General features: G+C 46.5%; 2 protein-coding genes across 2 annotated transcripts in view; both read right to left on the bottom strand.

Moving 5' to 3' along the window:
* Positions 1-5,049: 5,049 nt before the first annotated feature.
* LOC136454716 (uncharacterized) lies at positions 5,050-5,352 on the bottom strand. Its single transcript, XM_066455038.1, has one exon. The coding sequence runs from the start codon at positions 5,350-5,352 to the stop codon at positions 5,050-5,052; it is 303 nt and encodes a 100-aa protein (XP_066311135.1).
* Positions 5,353-14,167: 8,815 nt separating this feature from the next.
* LOC136450010 (ABC transporter B family member 4-like) overlaps positions 14,168-24,744 on the bottom strand; it is a 57,641-nt gene continuing 47,064 nt past the window's right edge. Inside the window, exons 2-13 of the mRNA XM_066450257.1 lie at positions 20,325-20,383; positions 19,979-20,135; positions 18,883-19,104; positions 18,536-18,774; positions 17,714-18,239; positions 17,351-17,624; positions 16,826-16,907; positions 16,241-16,762; positions 15,581-15,809; positions 15,223-15,489; positions 14,890-15,153; positions 14,168-14,812 (exon numbers count right to left, since the gene is read on the bottom strand). Coding sequence (XP_066306354.1) covers positions 14,168-14,812; positions 14,890-15,153; positions 15,223-15,489; positions 15,581-15,809; positions 16,241-16,762; positions 16,826-16,907; positions 17,351-17,624; positions 17,714-18,239; positions 18,536-18,774; positions 18,883-19,104; positions 19,979-20,135; positions 20,325-20,383 — 3,486 coding nt within the window. The remainder of the gene's footprint in view (positions 14,813-14,889; positions 15,154-15,222; positions 15,490-15,580; positions 15,810-16,240; positions 16,763-16,825; positions 16,908-17,350; positions 17,625-17,713; positions 18,240-18,535; positions 18,775-18,882; positions 19,105-19,978; positions 20,136-20,324; positions 20,384-24,744) is intronic.

Here is a 24,744-nt window from a genome sequence, read left to right as displayed (position 1 = left end):
GTAATAAGCGGACGAGTTCCATCCCTTTGTTTCGTTTGAATAAGTTTGTTATTTTGTTTTGGTTTGAACGAATTTGTTCTTTCTCCCTTTTTATGTGTAAAAAAGGGGTTAATGCGCCCTGACCCTTCCTTTTGTTAAGACTATAGAGCTTGAGGTGTGGGTGAGAAAACTCTGGTCACGCTGGTAAGCAAGAGTGCCGTAGCCGCTGGAGCGTAGGTTTCTTGTAGTTCGACCCGTTTTACTCGGCGTTCGTTTCCGCAAACCTTGCTTCTAGGTTTTAATGTGAGAAAGGGTTGGGCACGATGACTATTTTAGAAAGGGTAAATATACCCTTAGCAGCCCCAAGTGAGACCCGACCCCTTGCCATTGCTGGGGTCAGGTTTCACTAAAGATCGAGGAGACGATAGCAAAACTGGTAGGAGAAAGCATTTTTTGTTTTAGAAATGTTATTCTTAGTTTTTGTATGTACCACCTCCCTAGGATCCGAGCCATCGTTCTACGACCACGCATTCGGTGTCCTTGTAAGTCCAACTTCCCTTGAGCCCCCGCACATTGCAGGGGTCCGGTCGAGGGGTCAACTCGTCTTTGTGATCGTCACCCCGTCCGCGGTTTCCGCAACCGGAGGGGTTGAGATAACGTCACTTGCCTCGATGGCTCGACTGTCGTGCTTTCTGAGCTCGCTAATGGGCATGTTCGAGTGGAATCCGGGTCTGTCGGTCGTAACGGTGTTGGCATAGCCCTCATGTGGCATTCCACTACTCCTTAAGCCACCTCTCGGTAGATGCCTGAGTCATTCTAGAGACCGACTCAGGTGGCCCACTGGCCTCCCCTCGATGGAGATTCTGTGGGCATGGCTCGAGGTTATAATCGAACAAGAAGGTCGAGATGACCCTGTCCGCTTTTGAGCGGGTCGAGCAAAGGCCGTTGGGGCTCATCTATGTTTTCTCCCCTGGCTTTGTTTGACGCGAGGCAGCCTCAAGCCCTTCGCGGGCTGGCCTTCGAACCCTAGTCGGTCACTGCTCATGTTGAATGAGATGACTACTGCTTCGTGACATGACGCGAAGCATTGTGATGCAATAATTGCATATGTGATGCTTGGATGTATGAGAATGGTTGAATGAATGCTCATGCACTGGAGAAGTAAAGTGGGGGTTGGTAAAGTTACCTCTATGGCTCAAGTGACAGGTTCGGGGGGCTCTTACTAGATATGTCTGAGTGTAATCTGGGTCCATCATTCGTGACGAAGTCGGCATAATCCGCTTGGGGCATCCTACTGCTTCTTACCCATCTCTCGGTACCAGGCCGAGCCGTCCGATCGACTTGGGTGACCCGTTGGCATAGGACTTACTACGGAGATAGAGGATGAGATCAGCCCACCCAAAAAATTAGTTAGGCAGATAAGCCAGGCGGTGAACTTGTAATAAATGGCCAAACTCTTAAATTTTATTATGTCCAAATAGATTTTTAGCCCCTCTCCCTTTTTTGTATAAAAAGGTTAATGTGTTCCAACCCTTTCTGTCGTTAAGGCCGTAAAAGCTCAGGGTGCGGGTGAACAAACTCTGATCACGCTAGTGAGCAAAAATGCCGTAGCCGCTAGGGCATAGTTTCTTGTAGTCCAACCAGTTTTACTTAGTGTTTGTTTCCGCAACCCTTGCTTCTAGATCTTAACGTGAGAGAGGGTCGGGCACAGAGAATGTTTACCAGATAAATATGCTCTTATCAGCCCCGGAGTGAGGCTCGACCCCCTGCCGGTTGCTAGGGTCAGGTGTCACTAAAGATCGAGGAGTTGATATCAAAACTGATAAGAGAAAGTGTGTGTAAATTTAAGGGTAAAAATGATGTAGCTGTTCGATATTCTAGGCGTTGATGAAGACTTCATTGTCGATGGTCCTAAGCTTGTAGGTGCTTGGTCAAAGCACCTCCGCGATGAAGTACGGTCCCTCCCATGGTGGAGAGATCTTGTGGCAGTTCTTGTTGCTTTAGACGAGGTGGAGCACCATGTCCCCGACGTTGAAGGCCCGACCCCGCACTCTATGGCTGTGGTACCGGCGCAATGCTTGCTAGTACTTGGCCGAGCAGAGGAGGGCAACGTCTTATGCTCCATCTAGCTAGTCCATGGCATCCTCGAGGGACACCTTGGCTCCCTGTTCATCATACGCCCTGACCCTCGGTGCTCCATAATTGAGGTTAGTCGGGAGGATAGCCTTGGAACCATAGACCATGAAGAATGGCGTGTAGCCAGTGGTCCGGCTGGGGGTCATCCTCAGGCTCTAGAGCACCATGGGAAGCTCCGTGACCCATCGTCTGCCAAATTTGTTCAACTGATTGAAGATCCTAGGCTTGGGGCCTTATAGGACCATGCCGTTCGCGCACTTGACCTGCCCGTTCATGCGGGGTGCATCACAGCGGCCCAATCGATGTGGATGTGGTTTTCATCGTAGAATCAAAGGAACTTTTTCTAGTGAACTACGTGCCATTGTCCATGATAATGGAGTTTGGGACTCCAAAGCGATGGATGATGTCAAGGAAGAACAACATGGCTTGCTCGGACTTGATCGTGGAGATCGATCGAGCCTCTATCCACTTTGTAAACATGTCTACGGTGAAAAAGCCAGTGTGTATAGCCCTCGGGCGCCCTCTTGAGAGGTCTGACCAGATCAAGCCTCCAGACCACAAATGGCCACGTAATGGGGATCATTTAGAGTGCTTGGGCCAGCAGGTGGGTTTGTCGAGCGTAGTATTGACACCCTCCGTAGGTACGCACAATCTGTTCAGCATCGGCTACTACAGTCGGCTAGTAGAAGCCCTGTTGGAACATGTTTCTGACTAGGGTCCTAGGTGCGGAATGGTGCTCGCAGACCCCACCCTAGATATCACTCAGCAACTACTTCCCTTGTTCAATGGGGATGCAGCGCTGTATGATCCCGGTGTGGCTTTGCCTATAGAGCTCACCCTCAATAAGTACAAAGGACTTGGCACGATGCACGAGCCACCATGCCTCCATTTTGTCCATCAGCAGCGCCTCATGGAGGAGGTAGTCGAGGTAAGGTGTCCCCCAGTCGGCCAGAGGGTCAGGCTCTATCGCTGGATCCTCGTCAAGCTCCATGACTTTGGGGTCGGATGGAGCCACCAGCTGGTTAGCCCCTGAGCCTAGGGTAGGTGGCATGTCATCGGTCTATTCTGGCTCCTCATAGCAGACTGAGGGCTTGTACTGATCGCTGGTGAGGACGCCCATCAGCACCGACTCTCGGCTAGATGCCATTTTTGCTAGTGCGTTGGCTACCTCGGGATGTGATTGAGCTCGAGACCATCAAACTTGTCCTCCTGCTGGTGGACTTGTTAGCAATATGCAGCCATCTTGGCATTGTGGTAGCTTGATTCCTTCATGACTTGGTCAATGATTAGCTGGAAGTCGCCCCGGACATTGAGCCATCAGATACCCAACTCGATGGCGATGCGTAGGCCGTTGATGAGCGCCTCATACTTGGCCACATTGTTGGAGGAGGGGAAATGGGTGCGAACCATGTACCTCATGCGTACCCCAAGGGGCAAAATGAAGACCAGCCCTGCCCTGGCGCCTTTCTTCATCAGCAATCCATCAAAGTACATCATCTAGTACTCTTGGTTGACGACTACTGGCAGCATTTGGACCTTAGTCCATTCTTCAACAAAATCAGCCAGCACTTAGGACTTGATGGTTGTCTGAGGGGCATATGAAATGCCTTGGCCCATCAGCTCGAGTGCCCACTTCGTGATTCTTCCTGTGACATCCTAATTTTGGATGACCTCACCGAGAGGGAAGGATGTCACAACCATCACTGGATGTGACTCGAAGTAGTGACGCAACTTCCTCTTGACAATAAGGATGGCGTATAGGAGTTTCTAGATTTGAGGGTAGCGAGTCTTAGAATCAAACAAGACCTCACTAATGAAGTACAAGGGACGCTGTACTTTGAGGGTGTGTCCCTCTTCTTCTCGCTCTACCACCAGGGTGGTGCTGACCACTTGTGTGGTGCCCGCAATATAGAGTAGAAGCAGTTCCCTATCGGTCGAAGGGACTAGGATCAGGGCCTTCATCAGGGGCCGCTTGACCTTGTCAAGTGCCTCCTAGGCCTCGGGCATCCATTTGAAATTGTCGGCCTTCTTCAGAAGCTGATAGAGGGGGAGACCTCATTCACCAAGGCATGAGATAAAGCGGCTGAGTGCGGTGAGGCACCTCGTAACTCGCTATACCCCCTTTATGTTCTGAATTGGGTCCATTCTCATGATGGTTGAGATCTTCTCTGGGTTGGCTTCGATGCCACGCTCGAAGATGATAAAACCAAGCAGCATACCCCTTAGGACCCTGAAAACGCACTTCTCGGGGTTAAGCTTAATGTTGTTTGCTTGGAGTTTCGTGAAGGTCTACTCTAGGTTGGCTATGACCTGGTCAGCCCGTTTGGATTTGACCACTATCTCATCCACGTAGGCCTCAACAATCTGCCAGATGAGACCCCCAAAACACTTGAGCCTGCAACATTGGTACGTAGCCCCATCGTTCTTTAGGCCGAATGACATTGTGACGTTGCAGAATGATCCGAATGGGTTGATGAAAGATGTCGCGAGCTGGTCGGACACTTTCATCGTGATTTTATTATACCCGCAATACGCATCAAGGAAGCAAAGGGTTTCGCACCCTGAAGTCGAGTCGACTACTTGGTCTATGCATGGCAAAGGAAATGGATCCTTTGGACATGCTTTGTTGAGACCTGTGTAGTCAACACACATTCTCTATTTCCCACTCTTTTTTCATACAAGAATGGGATTGACTAACCACTCGGGGTGGTATACTTCCTTGATGAACCTAACGGCCAAAAGCTTCGCAATCTCCTCACTGATGGCCCTACGTTTCTCCTCATCGAAGGGACGTAGGTGCTGCTTCACTAGCTTGGAGCCTAGCCTAATCCTCAAGGCATGCTCAGTGACTTCTCTCAGAATGCCTGGCATGTCTGAGTGTTTCCACGCAAATATGTCTCTGTTGGCGTAGAGGAAGTCAGTGAGCACACTTTCCTATTTAGAGGAAAGCGTGATGCCGATGCGCACCACTTTGCCCTTAGAGCCGCTGGGATCTATGAGGACCTCCTTGGCGCCCTCTATAGGCTCGAAAGACCCAGCCGTCCGCTTGGGGTCGGGTGCTTCTTCAGCGACCTCCTCCCTGATGGCCACAAGCTCTTTGGAGGTGACAATTGCCATGGTGTGTTCGCGGCACTCGACCTCGCACTCATAGGTGCGCTGGAAGGAGGTGCTGATGGTGATGACCCTGCATGGACCTAGCATTTTCAACTTCAGATAGGTGTAGTTAGGGATGGCCATGAACTTCGCGTAGCATGGACATCCTAGGATGGCGTGGTAGGTCCTGTGGAACCCGACCACCTCAAAGGTAAGGGTCTCCATCCTATAATTGGTCAGATTCCCTAAGGTGATGGGTAGATCAATCTACCCAAGTGGTACGGCCTGCTTTCTAGGTATGATGCCGTGGAAAGGCACCCGGTCGATCGGATGCGCGATCGGTCGATGCCCATGGCGTCGAGCGTTTCAGCGTACATGATGTTGAGTATGCTGCCTCCATGCATCAGCACCTTGGTGAGCCGCTTTGTGCTAATGATTGGGTCAATCATGAGTAGATATCTTCCTAGTTGTGGGATGCTTTTTGGGAGGTCGGTCGGATCAAAGGTTATGGTGGACTCCGACCATCGAAGGAAGATAGGCATGGCTAGCTCGGTAGTATAGACCTCACAGCGTGTAAGCTTCTAGCGGTGCTTGGAGTCATAGGCCGCCGACCCTCCAAAGATAATGAGGTAGCCATCTAGTGTCGAAAGTCCACCGTCCTTTCCCTCGGTGTCGTTTGCGGCTAGTTTGGGCTCCTTCCTATGCTTCCCCTTGTTGGAGCCTCCGAACAAAAACCGCTTCATGAGGATGCAGTCATTGTATATGTGCTTGATGGGGAAAGCATGGTTTAGGCATGGCCCTTCGAGCAGCTTCTCGAAGTGGGCTGGGGTACTCTCGGTGGGCTTCCGACCCCCTTGCAGTCGGCAGTGGCCACGAGCGAGCCCTCGCACCATTGCTTGTTCTTCTTCTTGTTGGGATGGTTGGAGGTGCCTTCACCGACGTCCTCATCCCGCTTTGCCTTGCCTTTGAGGCGGTCGAAAATCACCCCGACCGCCTCCTTGGTCGAGGTGTGTCTAGTGGCGATATCGAGGAGCTCCTTGGTGGTTCACGGGCCCTTACGTCCCAGCTTGTGAACCAGGGATTTGCATGTAGTCCTAGACAAGAAAGCTCCTATGACGTTGGCGTCGGCGATGTTGGGCAGCTCGTTGCACTGTCGGGAAAAGCGCTGGATGTACCCATGAAGAGTTTCCCCAGACTCCTATCGGCAGTTTTTAAGATCCCATGGGTTCCCAGTACGCGTGTATATGCCATGGAAACCGGATTTAATGAGCCTCTTTTATGAATTCCATGCTAGAAGGCTGCCTATTCATAGCCTAAATTTTGGGGGTAATTACATTGCTACCAAAGATTGCTGATGCGGCCTGGATACAACAATATAGGCACATTTGTCCTTTAAATGTGAGCTTTAAGATTTTTACGAAAGTGCTAAACAATAGATTATTGAAAGTGACAGATAAGCTAATAGGACCATCGCAAACGACCTTCATTCTAGGTCGCTATATCATGGAAGGAGTTGTGATATTACATGAAATGATTCATGAGCTACACAGGAAAAACAAGATGGTGTGATCTTAAACTTGACTTTGAAAAAGCATACGACAAGTTAAAGTGGCCTTTTGTACAATAGGTCCTCAGAATGAAAGGATTCTGAACGACTTGGTGTGAATGGATTTCAAAAGTCATGTCTAGAGGGAGTGTTGCAGTAAAGGTCAATGATAATATAGGCCACTATTTCCAAACTAGGAAAGGAGTGCGGCGGGGGGATCCATTATCTCCAATTCTATTTAACATAGTGGTTGATATGCTGGCTATCCTCATTGCATGAGCTAAAGAGGCAAAATAAATCCAAGGGGTTGTTCCGCATTTGGTAGATGAGGGACTTTCAGTCCTTTAGTACGCAAATGACACTGTTATCTTTATGGATAATGATCTAGAGCGGGCCAAAAACATGAAGCTTTTACTTTGTTCTTTTGATCAATTATCAGGACTTAAGATCAATTTCCATAAGAACGAAATGTTCTGCTACAGAGCAGCTAAAGCCAATCAAAATGAATATGCACAAATTTTTGGGTGTGACTTGGGGTCGTTCCCGTTTAGATATCTAGGAATTCCTATGCATCATACAAAACTCATGAATAAGGATTGAAAACATGTCGAAGAAAGATTTCAAAAGAGGCTGAACTATTGGAGAAGTAAGATGTTATCAGTAGGAGGGAGGCTTGTTTTGAGCAGCCTCCCCATGTTCATGCTTTTCTTTTTTGAAATGCCTAGAGGGGTTTTGAAGAAGTTGGATTATTTAGGTCATGTTTTTTTGCAGAGTGATGAACATAAGAAAAAATATAGATTGACAAAGTGGGAGGTAGTTTGTACACCGAAAGACCAAGGAGGGTTGGGAGTCCTAAACTTAGATGTTCACAACAAGTGTCTTCTAAGCAAATGGCTCTTTAAGTTGATCAATGGATATGGGGTTTGGCAATAAATGCTTAGGAATAAATATCTAAGGGACAAAACATTGATACAGGTTCAATACGTGCCCCGGGGACTCAGTTTTGGGCTGGCCTCATGAAGGTGAAGGGAGAGTTCCTCTCGTTGGGCAAGTTTGATCTAGGTGATGGGTCCCAAGTGCGATTTTGGGAGGATTCGTGGATAAGACCGCGTCTGCTAAAATCTCTCTTTCCTACACTATATAATATTGTTAGGTGAAAAAGTGCATCTGTAAGAACTGTGTTATCTACGGCACCGTTAAATGTAGCTTTCGGAAGATCTCTAGTAGGTGTTAATCTACAAGCATGGCACGATGTGGTGGTTGTGGTTGCAAATGTACAATTAATAAGCCAGAGGGACCGTTTTGTGTGGGGGCTACATCAGAATGGATTGTTTTCTGTCAAATCCATATACACAGCCTTATTAGCAGTAGAAGCTATACCTTATAACACATTAATCTGGAAATTAAAACTACCTCTCAAAATCAAAGTCTTTATGTGGTATTTGTACAAGAGAGTAGTCTTAACAAAGGATAATTTAGCACGGTGGTAGTGGCAAGGAGATTGGAAGTGTTGTTTCTATTCGTCGAATGAGTATATACAACATTTACTCTTTGACTGCCAATTTGCTAAATTCATGTGAAGAATTATTCATGTTTCCTTTAATTTAATACCTCCAACTAACATACAAAATTTGTTTATAGGATGGTTGGAAGGGATAAATAGGAAACTGAAAACTCATATTCTTGTGGGTGCAAGTGCAATTTACTAGGCGATTTGACTAACTCAGAATGATATAGTTTTTGATAAGGTCATAGCACCATCTTATTTGCAGGCTATCTTTAGGGGGACCTACTGGACCAGGTCCTGGTCCCTATTACAGAAGGAGGATCGCCAGACAATGAAAATGGGATGCAGGATTATTGAGATAACCACGATGGAGGTGTTTGCAACACACGGTTGGAGTTTTAGAAATAGAATTGCTTCTTAGATGTGGAATTTCAAAACGTTATTTTTAATTACTATGGCTCAAAACTTTATATTTGAGGTTCCATGGGTCGCAATGCTCATGTTTGTAATAATGAACAGCTATATGCATTGGTCGATGCAGAAGCTGGGATATTAATATATTTCCTTTTTTTTTAAAATCCTAAATTATAAGTTATTCTAAGAATTTTAAAGAGTCAAAGCATCTCAAGTTTGACTAAATTTATATAATAAGATAATAACATTTATAATGTCAACTAAGTACCATTAGATTCTTTATTAATGTCATAAATCTTTATAATTCTCTCTATAATTTTAGTCAAACTTCAGATATTTTGACTCTCAAAGATTCTTATAATGACTTATAATTTGGGATGGAGGGAGTATTAGGCAATGCAGGTTTGCATATGGCATATGCAAAAATAAAATATTATTATCCTTGGGTACCTCTACGAATACGAGATCTCATGGAGGTGACTACAGACAATAGAACGTAAAATTTTATTAAATACAATTTGTCTATATAGAACAATCAAGTATCAAGTCATTACATACGTGTACATTGGTTTATATTATGCTGTATAAGGTCTAATTTAGGCTAAGAATAATGCAAGCAAGCAATGTGACCCAAATAAAATCGAAATGCTTCAACAAGAGAGACCTTATCTACTTTTGGAGCTCACGATGGACGATTAGTATGTTAGAGTAGAACGTTCTAAGGTGAAGGTCGAAGTTGCTAAATCGTTGTGTTGTAGCTCGGCAAAATGCCATATAACACGTTCTTTTCTTAGTAGTATTAATGATGCCTATATGCGTGGGCGTATTAACGGATGCTAGGATCTCTTCTACTATGTGCCTGGATGGTATGGCTTTGGGAGAGGCTCGCTTTTGAAGGAGGCATACTAAGGGTCTGTTTGGTAGGGGCTCACGTGATTTATCATGGATCAGCTCCATCGTGGATCTGAGATCCATCGTTGATCTACCAGGAAATTGTTTAGCTAATGCAGCAGCTTCAGATCCATGCAAGGGTGTTTTCGTTGGAATGGCCATAATTGTCCTTGGGCTCGAGTGCTCTCTCTATATCACTGCCAGCCGTCAGCTCTTCTTTCCTCCTCTTCCTACCATAGCAGAGCACATCGCACGCACCCGGATTGGCCTCATCGGAGCCCGCGGCCATAGTGGCCGCCACGGCGGAGGTCGTGGGCGCGGGCGGCCTCGCCGAGCGCAGCCACGGCGGGCAGGTGCAGGGTGCGTAGATGCGGGCCACGGCGGCCGGGCGTGGCCTCGCCTGAGCTCGTAGGTGGAAGAAGAAAGACGTCGGGAAGGAGAACATAAAAATTAGATCCAACCGGCATGTTGTGTAACCAGTGGCAGTGGTTACCCAACTCCACCAATCTTAAGTTGGTGGAGCACCCCTGAGTAGCTCCACCATTTTGATGAATGTGACATCTAATCTGAGCTGTTTGGCAAATTTTTGGCGGAGTAGAGCTGAAAATGGTGAATCTGGAGTTGCTAAATCTCTGTAAAACACGTCCTAAAAGCACCACTGCCTAAAACGGCTTCATCGGAGAAGCACTTGGTGAGCCGAAGCCCTTTTATAATAGGAAGGAGGAGCCACGATTCCTAGCTTCTCGTGGCTTCTCACTGCTCCGCCTGACGGTCGCGGACGCATGGACGCTATTGCCCTTTTCTGTATGCTCTTTGCTCGAGTACAAGACGAAGCCGACGCCGGCGTGGTTCTTCACCATGAGGCGAATCGTGCGAGCGGCAGCACGAGCGCCTGCGCTGTGTGAGCGAGCGGCGGTCTAGGCAAGCACGTCGTGGGAGCACGCGGCCGCGTGGAAGAGGGCAAGCCCTGCGTGGGCGAGGGCGAGCGGTTCCGCAAGCACCCAGGTGTGAGCGACGTGCGGCGGTGGCCAGTGCGAGAGGCTTACGAGCGGGAGCGGGGACGTGCGGTGTTCTTCAAAGGGAGTAGAAGGAGGTTTGCAGGCCGTATGGGCGTTGGGCCAAAACGGTACTGGTTTAGCCTTATTTTTGTGTTATATAAAAAACAATTGAAATATGGTTTATACTTTAATCATGACTAATATTATGAGTAATTGATGCAATATTATCAATTTTCTGCATTTTAATTTCTCATGTGTACAACCAAATCAAATAATAAGCAGGGGCAATGTGGACATTTGATATATCTTATCATTTAAAAAACAAGAGAAGCCGTTTTGCTAAACGTTTTCTAAAAGTCCTACAGCTCTTTTAGAGAAGCCACTTCTTCAAAGGAGCCAGAGCCAGGGTTGTTCTTGAAGGAGGCAGAGCCGTGCCAAACATGCCCTATAAAAAATCAAAGCTACTTTGTCATTGTTGTAGACCTTGATAATGACTTACATGATGGCTTCATCATTGTCGGTGTTTTTGTCAACCAACTAGTAAATTTATACGTGTATCGCATTGCTTTAGGAAGACGATGGTATCATTCAAAGACACAAGGAATTATACTAGTTCAGGCTGGAGCACTACGTCCAGTTTTAGAGAGAGTTCGAGTACGTGTTCCTCGGTTGAATGTTCTGAAGTTCTTGCAATGGAGTGTGTAAGCTAAGAGAAAGAGGTAGGAGGAGTGAGGTGAACGAATGTCCGAATGAAGTCTCGAGAGAATGTTCCCGTGGAATGGAGGCCTGGCCACCCTTATATAGAGTCCGGGATCTAGGTTACATACATTGAAGGGTTGTCTCGACCGAGTGGTCGTGAGCCCGAGGTAGGGAGAAGCTAGTAAGCTTGGCTTGCAAGCAAGCCTGTCCTGTCTCGCTGTCAGCACATGTTCTGGCGTGGTTGTCATCATGGTCTTGCTCCCACATCATGGCATGGCGTGGCGTGATGCTATAGCGCCAGTCAACAGTGCCAGTCATGACAGCACTGTTGGTACGGTGGTGGTTTACCAACTGTCCTGCGCGCACTACGTAGAAAACATTTTTTAGGGACGGCTCGTAACCCTTTGTAGGGGCGGTTTTGCGAGCCGCCCCTACGAAGGGGTGGCTACAAATCGCTGATTTGTAGGGCCGGTTCCTAGACCGCCCCTACAAATCGATTTGTAGGAGTCGCCCCTACAAATCAATTTCCAGAAATCCCGAAAAAAGGGGCAACGAAAAAAGGGGTAAAAAATAGCAAATTTTTTATCCGAGGAGGTCCCCACCGACAGCCACACACACCCTCACTCTATCGTTGTAGCATTTTTTTCATGATTTTTGCACACTTTGCGTCGGCCAGGTTTCGAACCCACAACCTCTCGCTCACGCGTAAACTCCTCTACCACTGCACCTCACGATCACTTGTGTCTACGTTTTATTTTGGTTCCTCACATATTATACAAAATTAAGCATAAATTGATTATTTGATGCCGGAAACTAATTCAAATGAAAAAGTTATCAACTACAAAGTTTTATAACTTTTCGAGATCTACAACTTTCATTTTGGTAGTTTCTCTATCCAAGGTCACTTATAAAATTTGAATTTCAAATTTGAGAGATTCGAACGTAGTTTTCCGTGACAAGATGATTTCAAATGAGAAAGTTATCAACTACAAAGTTTCATAACTTTTCAAGATCTACAACTTTCATTTTTATTGTTTGTCCATCCGAGGTCGTTTAAAAATTTTAAATTTTAAATTTTTAGAAATTCAAACATAGTTTTCCTTACAAGATGATTTCAAATAAAAAAGTTGTCAACTACAAAGTTTCATAACTTTTCGAGATCTACAACTTTCATTTTAGTTGTTTCTCCATCCGAGGTCATTTACAAAATTTGAATTTTAGTGCTTAATTTTTAATAATCGGCGTCTATTTGTAGAGGCACTTTAATATTGAGCTGCCCCTACAAATCCTATTTGTAGGGGCAGCTGAATATAGAGCCGCCCCTACAAATCAGGCCATTTGTAGGGGCGACTGATAACACCGGCCGCCCCTACAAATCCATTTGTAAGGGCGGCTCATTTGGCAACCATTTGTAGGGGCGACTCAATATAGAGCCTCCCCTACAAAGAAAGGAAGGCGTTGCTATAAATCATTTTTGTAGTAGTGGCGACGTGGTCTTGCTATGGCCTTCGTCATCATCTTGTGTTCTCCCGGTGGTGTCGTGGCAATAGTGAGGGAGTCTGTAGCCGCTCCTGGGTTATCGATTGCCTTTGCTGGTCGTAATGCCGGTGGCCTCGACCCTGGGCTGCGAGGTCGAGGTCCCCGGTGGCTTGGTTAGTCTCAAAAGTCAAGGCCGGGGTCGTGTGCCCCATCCCATAGTGGGTGGGGCCGTACGCTTGTCTTGTCGAGCTGAATTTGGACGGTGGATTGCCGTACCGGTCGTCACCGTCTGACAGTATTGTCTTGTCCGTGCAGGGGCGTGCAGAGATGGCGCTTGTCACCAAGACGGCTGTCCCCTCAGCCCTGTCGGAGTGCGTGGAGCATGCCTGTCGTTGTCAGGGCTGGCATACTTGGTGAAGCTCAACCTCTCTCCGTTTCCTCCCAGGGGTCGAGACAGGGGAGGTCGTGCGGTGCTGCGTAGCGTGCAGCGGAAGGAGAAGGAGGAGGTCATGGTGGACCCTTTGTCATGGTGTCTGGCCTGGGGCCTTTGCCGCTTTGGCGGGCCAAGGTTGCTTGGCCTCGGCCAGTTGGGTCGTCCGACAGGCTAACTAATTGGTGTCTTAAGATACCCGGGGTATCATAACCCTGACAATCATATATTTACTCATTTCGTCCTACTCTACCACCATCGGTTTTTGTCGGTTTTCTTCAATAATTATGTATTTGTAAGGCTTTTTTGGTTTGAATTTTATATAAACCGGTTCAACATGTTTTGTCCTATAGCACAATGCACTGTAATAAGAAATCACTTCACCTTCAAAGTCTTTTATTAAAAAATTAGACAACTATCTTCACCTAGTAACACAGAACTATACTCCCTCCATTCACTTTTATAAGACATAGTGCAATGACTTAAGCTGGAACTATGACAAATAATTTGTCTGATAGTTATGTGCCGCTAGAATGTGATTTTTATAAGGCACAATGCACATAACTATACCTCATGTTTGTGCACTCGTATCCACCTTAATCCATGTGTGTTTGAGAGGAAATTAGTTAATTTTCCATCCCAATCTACCTCAATACATGTGGATTGAGATGAACACGAGTACAGTCAAACAAGCCTAAAGTGGATAAGTTGCGGGCTTATGGCTCATGATATGTAGACTTTCCCCCAATAAGAACATACACATGTGTGTAATGTGTCAGATACATCAAAGAAAACTAAAGACGGCTTTCAGTGATTGCTTTCAATTCATCAAGCAATTTATGTAGAGCTTGTGTTGACCGAGTTTGCACATACACGCAAAAGGAATCCCTACTATCTTAACCAATCCATTCACTTTGAGTAGCAACATTTTGACATCTTACCCAATCCATGTGAGGATTATCTAACTTTTGAATGATGCCCGACCTTTCACTAGATCATGAAGAGCTAGAGCTTAGCTCAACAAGCGAAGCATATGTTCCATCCTTTATCCGCATCAACTCTTCATGCTTGCCTTTCTCGGCTACTGCCCCATTCTTGAGGACAGCAATGATGTCTGCACGTCTGATTGTTGACAAGCGATGTGCTACCACCACGGTCGTTCTACCAACCATCACCTGGTCCAGCGCCTCTTGCACCACTCGCTCTGACTCTGCATCTAGCGCGCTTGTTGCCTCATCTAGCAGGAGCACCTTGGGATCCTTGATGATGGCCCTTGCGATGGCGACACGCTGCTTCTGCCCCCCTGACAGTTGGATTCCTCTTTCGCCGACAATGGTGTTGTACCCGTCAGGCAAAGCAGATATGAACTGATGTGCATTGGCTGCTTCAGCAGCAGCAACAATCTCATCTTCAGATGCCACCCCTTGCTTCCCATAAGCTATGTTGGAGCGGATGGTGTCATTGAATAGTACAGGCTCTTGGGAAACTAGTCCAACTTGCTGCCGAAGCCAGCTAACTTTGAGGGCTTGAAGTTCCACATCATCAAAGAGGATCTTACCGGAGTCTGGATTATAGAACCTTTCAAGTAGTGCGATCGCTGTGGACTTGCCACTTCCACTCTCCCCAACTAGTGCAACAATCTGCAAGTGGTAATGTCACAAAAAAAATAGTTCGGTTCAAAATTGTATATTACTACTTTGTTCTTATCGAATTTCACCTTTCCAGAAGGAATGCTCAATGATAGATCCTTGAAGATTTGAACATTTGGTCGTGACGGATACTTGGAGCACACATTCTTGAAATCAATTTCACCCCTCACACTTGTGATGGTGATACCATCCTCACAGCTATAGTCGATCTTAGATTCCCGGTCAAGAATTTCAAAGACAGATGCAGCCGCATCATTAGCCTTGGTGCTGTCTGCGCCAATTGCACTTGTTCGCGAGATTCCACTAGTTGCTAAAACTAATACGAAGAAGACCTGAAAGCCACTACTAGACCAGTGTGAAACCATCAATTCTATGCACAATAATAAAAAAATTGATCTCACCCTAAACACTTCAGGAAATGTTGCCGTTCCTTGCTGAACAAACTTGGCACCAACATAGAAGCACAGAGCATATGTAAAGTAGAAGGCAAGGAATGAGAAGCCAAACCCCAAGCCACCAACAATGCCTTCCCTTATTCCTTGTTTTATGGGAGATTCACATTTCTTCTCATAGGCGTCCATCACTTTCTTCTCAGCAGAAAACGATGCTATAGTTCTGATGCCGCCGATTGCATCAGTAGCTACTTGACTCGCTTCTTCATACTTCAACTGCGTCCCACCAAACAATTAGACAAAAAATATTTTTCCATACGATAAATGCTTGTAGGAACAACATGTGTGATTTATCCATAGCATGTACCTTTGCATTTCTGTTGAGACCTTTAAGGAACTTCATTTGGGCATAGCCTTGGAAACCCACAAAAGGAACCACCACAGTGATAATCAATGCCAGCTTCCAGTTTGCAACTACTGCTATTGTGAAGCCTGATATGACAGTGGATACAGTCTGAAAATTAAGTGCTAAATTGTCCCCAACAAGTCGCCTAACATTCATAGCATCAGTTGATAGCCTTGCACCAATTGTTCCACTAAAGTAAAATAAAAGGAAATTTATGGTATGAGTGATGATGGTTGTTGTAGTGCTAACTGCATATAAGTTGTTCATAAAAAGCATTTGGTCATTTATACTTTTCTTAGTACTGAAAACAGGTGTAACAAAGATGAATGATGTCTGATAAAAATATTTGACAACATAGTAATATTGTCTTCTATGGTCAGGTCAACATAATTAATGATTTTTGTAGTGTTCAGAATTGAAAAACTACGAATATGTTTTTATAAGATTTCTGCATCACTTGATTGAATACAAAAATATGTATATATATACAAATATTTTAAGATATTTTAAGTGAGAGCAACAACCAAGACACTAATTTCATAGTTATACATGAAAAAGACCAGTTGTTTCTTAGGATAACAGGAAAACAGGTTATTTTGAAACATAATGAATTGAACACACCTTGAGTGTTCAGGTTTATCAAACCAGCTGATCTCTTGGCGCATTACACTATGGAATGTCAGTGATCGCACGCGCTCCACAAGCTTCCCACCAGCTAATCCAAATAGGAAGTATTCTATTGGAATAAGAACAAATGCACAAGCACCCAGCACAACAAACATGCTTGCCCAGAACCTGGAGTCCTTTAGTAGTTCTGCTGGTGGCTCATAAAAAACCTTTATTGCGGTTGAAATTAATGTGCCATATATTGGAAAAATGACTCCATGCATCGCGGCAGTTATAGAACCAAGTGCAAGAACAAGAGCTTCTGGTTTGTTCAGATAGAAGAGTCTACCAATTGGAGCTTTCTTTGGAGCTCTAGTCATTTTGTCGGTAGTCTCCTCTACATCAGGAGATCCATTAAGTTCCATAGGATCAGGTAGGCTAAGTGGAGCAGGGAAGGAGTGCCTACCACTATGCCCAAAAGAGGAAGATCCTTTACTAGTTGATCTCTGCCTGGAGATACTTTGGCTTCTTGGTTTGCTATTAGTAGATCTTGAGCCAAAACCATTTGTTACTATGATATAAGGGTCAACACTAGAAAACTCTGCCCCTTGTCGTGTCTCTTGTAGATGTATGAGCTGAGAGTAAGCACCTTCAGGTATCTTCATTAGTTCTACATGTGAGCCTGCTCAGAGTTCATACAAGGAAAAGTTATGTACCTAAGCATGCAGCTCAAATATCATGCTGAGCAAAAAAGAATGAATATTTTATTACCATACAAAAGGACTAACAATTTTTAGGATGACCATACGGGCATATTATGGCTATTACATAATTAGTAGATAGACTGTCTGCTATCTGTCAATTAGTTATCAGAAACACCTTGCATTGGTGCTTCACATGATTTTCTATTTATCTAAAATAAAATATGCTCCTAAGATTAAAAATATGGCTGTAACTTGTGTCTATTTATAGTTTCATTTGGTATAAACATTGTACTTTGCGACCTACAGTCTTATAGGACAGCACATGGGGGCAACATGGGAACAATATTTTTTTCCTATAGATTAAAGGAAAACACATCTATTTCTAGGATTTTAATTAGTCTTCAAATTTCACATATTATACCTTGTTCAACCATCTTCCCATTTTGCAAGACAGAGATCACATCAGCATTCTTCACTGTGCTTAGGCGATGAGCAACAATAATTGTAGTCCTTTCTAACATTACCCTATTCAAAGCTTCTTGAACTACCCTCTCAGATTCCATATCCAATGCGCTGGTTGCTTCATCAAGTAGTAAGATCCTAGGGTTCTTTACGATTGCTCTAGCAATTGCTATTCTTTGCTTCTGCCCTCCAGACAATTGAGTTCCACGTTCCCCAACCAATGTGTCAAGACCCTGTAATGTTCACAAGATATACTGATTAATAATGTGTGGCAGAAAGTTAGCGACTAATTAACATTGTGAGTGCATTAGTTTATATGTACATTTGGTAACTTATCAATGAATTTAGCAGCATTTGCAAGCTCAGTTGCTCCCTTGATCTCTTCTAGTGTTAAATTTTCCATTCCATAGGCAATGTTTTCCCTGATTGTAGTTGAGAATAACACTGGTTCTTGGCTGACGAGACCAATTTTTCCTCTTATCCATCCAAGTTTCATTCTTCTGATGTCGACTCCGTCAATCAAAACTTCTCCAGCCTGTGGATCATAGAATCTCTCCACCAAGCTGATCACGGTCGACTTCCCACTGCCACTCTCCCCAACTAGGGCCATAGTTGTGCTATTTGGTACTCGCAATGAGAATCCATCAAATACTAAATGTTCAGACCTGGTAGGATAGCTGAAGTATACATCCTTCAGTTCAACATCACCCTTTACGTCCTCCAATATGACACCTGTGGTATCATATATATCAATATCTGGTTTCCGTTCAATTGTCTTGAGCATTCTATATGCTGCTCCTTGACCTTCAGCAAAAGCTGTTACTGATGGTGTTGCCTGACCTAAGGACCTGCAGAATAGACATATGTAACTAAAATTAGCAAAGCTGATTGGTTTGCAAAAAATAAAAAAACAGCTATGGAAAGACCCTACTAAAAGCACATGAGATTGAAAATATGTTATACTCCATGTTTTATAACATTTTTTTGAGAGAATGTTTTATAACATATTGAAGTAGATATTAAGATATATTCAGATCGAGGGTGTGAGGCCCATCCTAGTAGAAGCATTTGGTCATTTATCATGAACGTTATTGCTCATTTAAGAATCTTCAGTGATCATGATCACTTAGGTTATGATACTTACATTGCGCCGATCATGACAGCCATTATGATAGAAATAACCATGCCGCCATTGTATCCTCGCTCAACTATCAGTCTAGATCCATACCAAACGGCCAACCCATAACTGCAAAATAAGATTGCCATTACAGAACCCAATCCAAGTCCATTTACAGCACCTTCTTGTAGAGCAGATTCATATGCTTTTCTTATGAACTTGCTATATGTTCTTATAGCTTGCTTCTCACCATTGAATGACACAACCTTCAAAGCATAAGCAGATCAGCTAGGTTACCAGAACATCACAATACTAGCTACCTTATTACAAGTAAAGGCGGCAAGAGTGAATAACCACAAAGAAGTTGCACTAACCGTTCTAATTGCTCCAAGCATTTGTTCGACAACATTCCCAGCATCACCATATTTTGCTTGCATGCGGGTGGAGAGTCTTGTCATCACCTTTGAAACAATCGCACCAGCAATGGCAGTTGGAGGAATGCTTGAGAGCATAACAAGGGCCAAGAGCCATCCTCTCACAAATGCAATAATAAAGCCACCAACAAAAGTAGAAAGGAGCTGTATGGACTTCCCAACCTAATGAAAAATATGTGCATAAACATCCCCAAAGAGTTAACAAGGGAACAGTTCTTATGGTTTATCAGATGTTCATAAACAAACCGAGTACATATATTTTTCTTCTTGAAGAATATTAAGGTACAAAACTATGCAATATTTGATAGCAAGTTCATGTTATCAACATTGTGTAACATTAGGATTTGGCTTCTCTGTCGACTTTGCTTTTCTACACACTTTTTTTTGTAAGTCATGTGCAAAAGTATATGTTTAATCATTGTACACACTTTTTTGAAACTCATCTCAGCGAAAAAAATAATCTTCGCCATGTTGCTTATAGAAATCTATAGCATAAAAAATGCAATCAAACATAAGCTTTTTTTTGTACACGCCATATTGGTCATGGATATCCAAAAAGGAAAAAAAAAAGGAAAACATGCATTGCGCGCATCCTATACTCTTATAAAGCTAAACTCCACTAGAGATTTCTCTCAATATGCAAACTATCCACATCAACAATCCACTAAAACTTGTAATTATAGCAAGCTATCCACATCAACAATCCACTGAAACTTACAATTATAGCCAACTAGCACATGTAATTATGATAGTTATCTCTTCATCCACTAACATGCATTTAGCTGTCCACATCGATGTGTCCAACCATTCACCAAAATTAATTTAAGATAGTTTCATTCATATAACTATAAATATAAATAGTCTAATTTCTTTTTAAATTATCTGGAATCCCCGCAGCAACGCAGGGTATTCTCTTAGTTTTATTAAGAGAAGAGGGACTGCGACCACGCGTCGGAGAGTTCAAAATATGTACATTGAAGAAGAAATGCAGTTTACCTATTAGCCTTTCACTTCCTACAGTCTCAAAGGAGCGTACCTTTTCTCCAATGGCATCTTGAATTAGGAATGTATCCGCTGCCATCCTCTCAACCACTTGTCCAATGCTCATTTCCATGTCAAAGAATGCAATATCCTGCCTTAGAATTGCCTTGAGATACAAGGCTCTGATTCGTGCTGCTTGTCTTTCTCGATACCTCTAGCAAAATATTAAGTTACTAAATTGACAGAGATTTGTTTTTAGTAATATCCATTACTGAAAAGAAATTCAGGAAAACAAATCTTCTGTATAAGTAATCATTTCCTAAAGTTGGCAAATTCTGAAATCAAAAGAGGATTTCTGCCCAGTAATGGCTATGACAAATTTTGGATAGGAAATACAGCACTCACGAAGTGTTGACGCAAGCCCTGCTCCAATGGCAAGAAAAACGAAGTTCATTATCACCTGGGAACAGGAAACAGGGCATTGTTCAAAGAAAGAAAAAGAAAACAAAGCCAGTTACCCTATAAAACAAGCGCTAATTAACCTATGTATTTATTCTTTCTAGATGACCAGTACAGTTTTGTTTCAGATTTGAGTTCCCCTCATTTACAATCATTTGTAAAGGAGTTCTTTGTAGTTTTACATGAAAGCTATTTAACAGGGGTAATATTACGGTACTCCTTGTCACAGGATTGTAACTGCGGCGAGCATCATGGTTGTTCATTGGAAGTCGTTACGTGGGTCTTCGATGGCTCGGACACTCAATACACGGGGACACTACTCGATTTATCCTAGTCCGGGTTTCTAAGCCTTATATCCAGCAGTGTATAGTGATCTTCGTGTTAGGAATGCCCAATCGGGAGAAGAAATTTTGAATGGTGATGTAGGCAGGGGTTTTTGAGGAATCCAAATAACCTCTGTTTTTTTTCCAGATTTGTCCAGCATCCGGAATAACTAATGAATTACAACTCTATATTGTACCACAATTGGTGCACTGACTTTTGCATAATTAATGTTTTTTGCCTGTTGGTTCCATTATCACAAAGCCGCTTCAAATTATCCTAGTTCCAAGATGTAAAATCCATGTTGAATCACCACTTTGTGGGGTTATTAGGACTTGGGTCTCTTTCTTGGGCGGGACACCAAATCCACCCATAGAGTTGGAGTCCCTTGTATTGTTGTGTCACGCCCGCTGCGTGACCCTACCAAGAGAGTGGCCGACAGGGCCTCGTGTCCGTTGAAAGGAAAGATGGCGCACATCTCCGTACCTACCAGTCCTCAAGCGTTTGATGGGTTCCTGAGCTAGAGCCTGGCAGATGGGCCGGATCCTGGCAAATAGCTCAAGACACCGGTTGCCACCCGGGCGCTGGATGGAGGTCAAGCTCGGGCCACTGTCGCTTGGGAGTCCAGGGCTATGGCCAAGCCCCGGCCCGAGCATTGGGCCACGGCTGCGGGGGAGCTTGGGCTCGTCTTGACTCCCTCCGAAGGGTACACGCGAGCGTATTTGATAGGTATAACCCCCGAGCGATCTATGGGATCGGTCAGGGGTCCATCGATTGGCTTCCTCTTTTTCGAGAACTTAACATATCTTTATATTAGACTCTCGTCATGTACCATGTAAAAGTAATTTTTTTAGCAAGTTCATAATATATACAACTGTCGGTGTTTCTGACCGGGGGGTCCTCAACCAACCAGTGAATTTGTTCTGCATGCTCCCAATTCCGGATGGTGATGCAAAGAGACACAAGGTTTATACTAGTTCAGGCAATCGAGGCCCTACGTCCAGTCTGAGAGGTCGATCTTGTATTCCTTGCACCGAAGTGCTCGTAGTAGGGGGTTACAAGCTAAGGGAGAGAGGGAGCTAGTCCCAGGTCTCGACAAGGTGTCGTGCGGGCCGCTTGAGGCGTTGCTCTCAGGCGGCAGGGATGTGCGCGTGTGTGTGTGTGTTACAAGGTGTTCTCCTTCCTCCCCCCAAAACGGCCCAAGTCCTCTCCTTTTATAGCCTGAAGGGAGGACAAGGACGGTACATGAGCTAACTATACGGTGTCGTGTGAACAGAGGCGGCGTGTCCGGGCCCTGTAGCCTGTTCCTGTGGCGACGTAGTCGTCGGAGTGGTCCGTCCTTGGAGCACTGGGGCGGCGTGGTCGTCCCATCAGATCCTGTGCGTCGTGGGAGCCCCGGGACTGCCTCGGAGTGGGTGCGGCGGTGAACGTGCAAGCCACTGTGGACGGACTGTGCGCGAGGCCGAGACTTGGTCGGTGCCGAGGCTGCATCGCGGTGGAGGGGTCTCGGCAGGCGCGAACCCCAAGATAGCCGAGACCTTGGTGTACAGTGCCGAGGCCTCGAGTGGGCGGCTGATCGTGGGCACAGCGTTAGCACACAGTGGCCGGTAATCCCCGCCGTACCTTGTCCCAGCCGGTATGGCGCTGATCGTGGACACAGCGTTAGGACACAGTGGCCGGTAATCCCCGCCGTGCCCTGTCCCGGCCGGTATGGCGCTGATGCGACCTCGGGTCCTGTCGGCCATTCTGTGGCGTTGAGCCATCGTCCGGCTGAGATTGCGGGAGTGGTTGAAGCATTAATGAGACATGACGCGCTGTCTGGAGGGTCGGTCGAGGCGGGGGGTGACGAGCTGCGGACAACCCGGCCTCGAGCGACACGGAGAATGAGGCCTCGCGCGAGACGGAGATCGGGCTCCTTGCCGAGGCCTTGCGCGAGATGCCTCGCGCGATACGGAGAATGCACCCCCTGCCGAGGCCTTCCGTGGAGAGCCTCGGGCGAGGCGGAGACGGCGTTCCCTGCCGAGGCCTTCCTTAGAGAGCCTCGCGCGAGGCGGAGTTTGTGTCAGGATGCCGAGACCTCCTGCTCGAGGCTCGAGGCGAGGAGGAGGAGGACCCAGTGGGCTCAGTCGTGGCGGGTGAGGGGCCCATGGCTTACCTTCTAGCTTTATTTTTTAGATGGGACTTTAGCGACCCATTTGATGTTTGCTTGGGGTACCCCGTTCTAAGGTACCCGACAGTAGCTCCCGAGCCTCGGGGGGAGTGCGTGCACTCTCCCTGAGGGTTTGCCGAGGCTGGGTTTATACCTACTTCGTAGGAATTGGGGTTTGTTTTTTGAGGTTCCGGTGGGTGCGCGCGAGCGCACCCGCCGGGTGTAGCCCCCGAGCCCCTGGAGGAGTGAAGTTACTCCTCCAGGGGCTTTCTCCATTTTCGCGTTTGAGCGAGTAGTTCTTATTGCATTTGCCGAGCCCATAAACGCAAGTTCGGGTTGAGGGGGTCTCGGCGAGGCTGTAGGAAAAAGCCCTCTAGCCTCCGCACGGAGCGAGAGGTTCGTAGGGGCCCCCCTGACTTTGGGTATGACCCTCACGCTTCCTTTCGCTCGGAAGGAGGGGTGGAATGTGCCAGGCTACCCTCGATGGGCGCGAGCGTGGACACTTCCTGTGAGCTGTTATCGGGTAGTCCGAGTGGAGGCCCGAGCCCCGTTCGCTAGGGGACGGCTAGCGGTCCAGAGACGCACTCCAAAAGTACCAGAGGGTTTCTCTAGTGGGTGCCGAGGCCGTTCGCTGGGCCTCGGTGGCTCGGTGCCTCCCTACGGTGGGATCCCATTCGGATACTTCCCTGTCGGTCTCGGACACGACTTAGGATGCCCCGAGCGACTGTTCGCTCGGGCCTGGGCCATTCGTAGGCTCGCCCCGAAGTCGTCCCTGACTCTGTTGCCCTGGGGCGGCTGTCGAAACCTCTTGGAGGCCCAGCCTTCGAACCCCTGGACCGTAACAGGCTCGGTGCCCTTTATCGTGTTTTGTAATGAAACCTCTAGCGTGGGCTTGGACCGTTTGTCTTGGTCTTCGGGTGCAAGAGGAGCCCCCGAGCCTCCGCCTGGAGCAAGAGGGCGGTCGGGGGGTCCTCTGACTTTTTCATCCGCCCCTCACATATCCTTTTTGTTCGGACGGAGGGTTTGTTTGCCGAGCCCATTCTGGTCTCGGCAAGGTCGCAGGAAGAGCCCCTAGCCTCTGCGCGGAGCGAGAGGGCCGTCGGGAGTTCCCCTGACTTTTTATACGCCCCTCGCGCGTGAGGGTTTGTTTGCCGAGGCCCCTTTTGGGCGCGAGCCCGAGTTGTGGGGTCTCGGCGTATTTGCAGGAAGAGCCCCCTAGCCTCTGCACAGGGTGAGAGGGCCATCAAGAACTCCCCTATCTTTTGTACGACCCTCACACTTCCTTTTCGCTCGGAAGGAGGGTTTGTTTTGCCAAGCCCCTTTGAGTGCGAGCTGGGGTCGCTGGGTCTCGGCGAGGTTGTAGGAAGAGCCCCCCTAGCCTCTGCATAAAACGAGAAGGCCGTCGGGGGTTCCCCTGACTTTTTGTGCGACCTCACGCTTCCTTTTTGCTCGGAAGGAGGGGTGGAATGTGCCTCGCTACCCTCGATGGGCACGAGCGGTGGCACTTCCGGTGAGCTGTTATCGGGTAGTCCGAGTGGAGGCCCATACCCCGTTCGCTAGGGGATGGCTAGCAGTCCAGAGACACACTCCAAGAGTACCAGAGGATTTCTCTAGTGGGTGCCGAGGCCGTTCGCTGGGCCTCGGTGGCTCGGCGCCTCCCTACGGTGGGATCCCATTCGGAGACTTTCCCCCGGTCTCGGACACGACTTTGGGCGTCCCAAGCGTTTCGATTGCTTGGGCCTCGGCCCCATATAGGCTCGCCCGCGGTCGTCCCTGACTCTGTTATCCTGGGGCGGCTGTCGAAACCCTTTGGGGCCTAGCCTTCGAACCCCTGGATCATAATAGGTTTAGAGCCCGGTTCCTTCATACGAAAGGAATAGGCCGCAGGGAAT

Source organism: Miscanthus floridulus, chromosome 5 (assembly GCF_019320115.1).
Source record: "Miscanthus floridulus cultivar M001 chromosome 5, ASM1932011v1, whole genome shotgun sequence".
Classification (NCBI taxonomy): Eukaryota; Viridiplantae; Streptophyta; class Magnoliopsida; order Poales; family Poaceae; genus Miscanthus; species Miscanthus floridulus.
Note: the sequence above shows the minus strand (reverse complement) of the source record. Positions and strands in the feature narration are given on the sequence as shown.

What these genes read in the sequence shown, in the direction of transcription:
- LOC136454716 (XM_066455038.1), bottom strand. Translation starts at nt 5,352, where the DNA reads ATGGCCATCCCTAACTACACCTATCTGAAGTTGAAAATGCTAGGTCCA.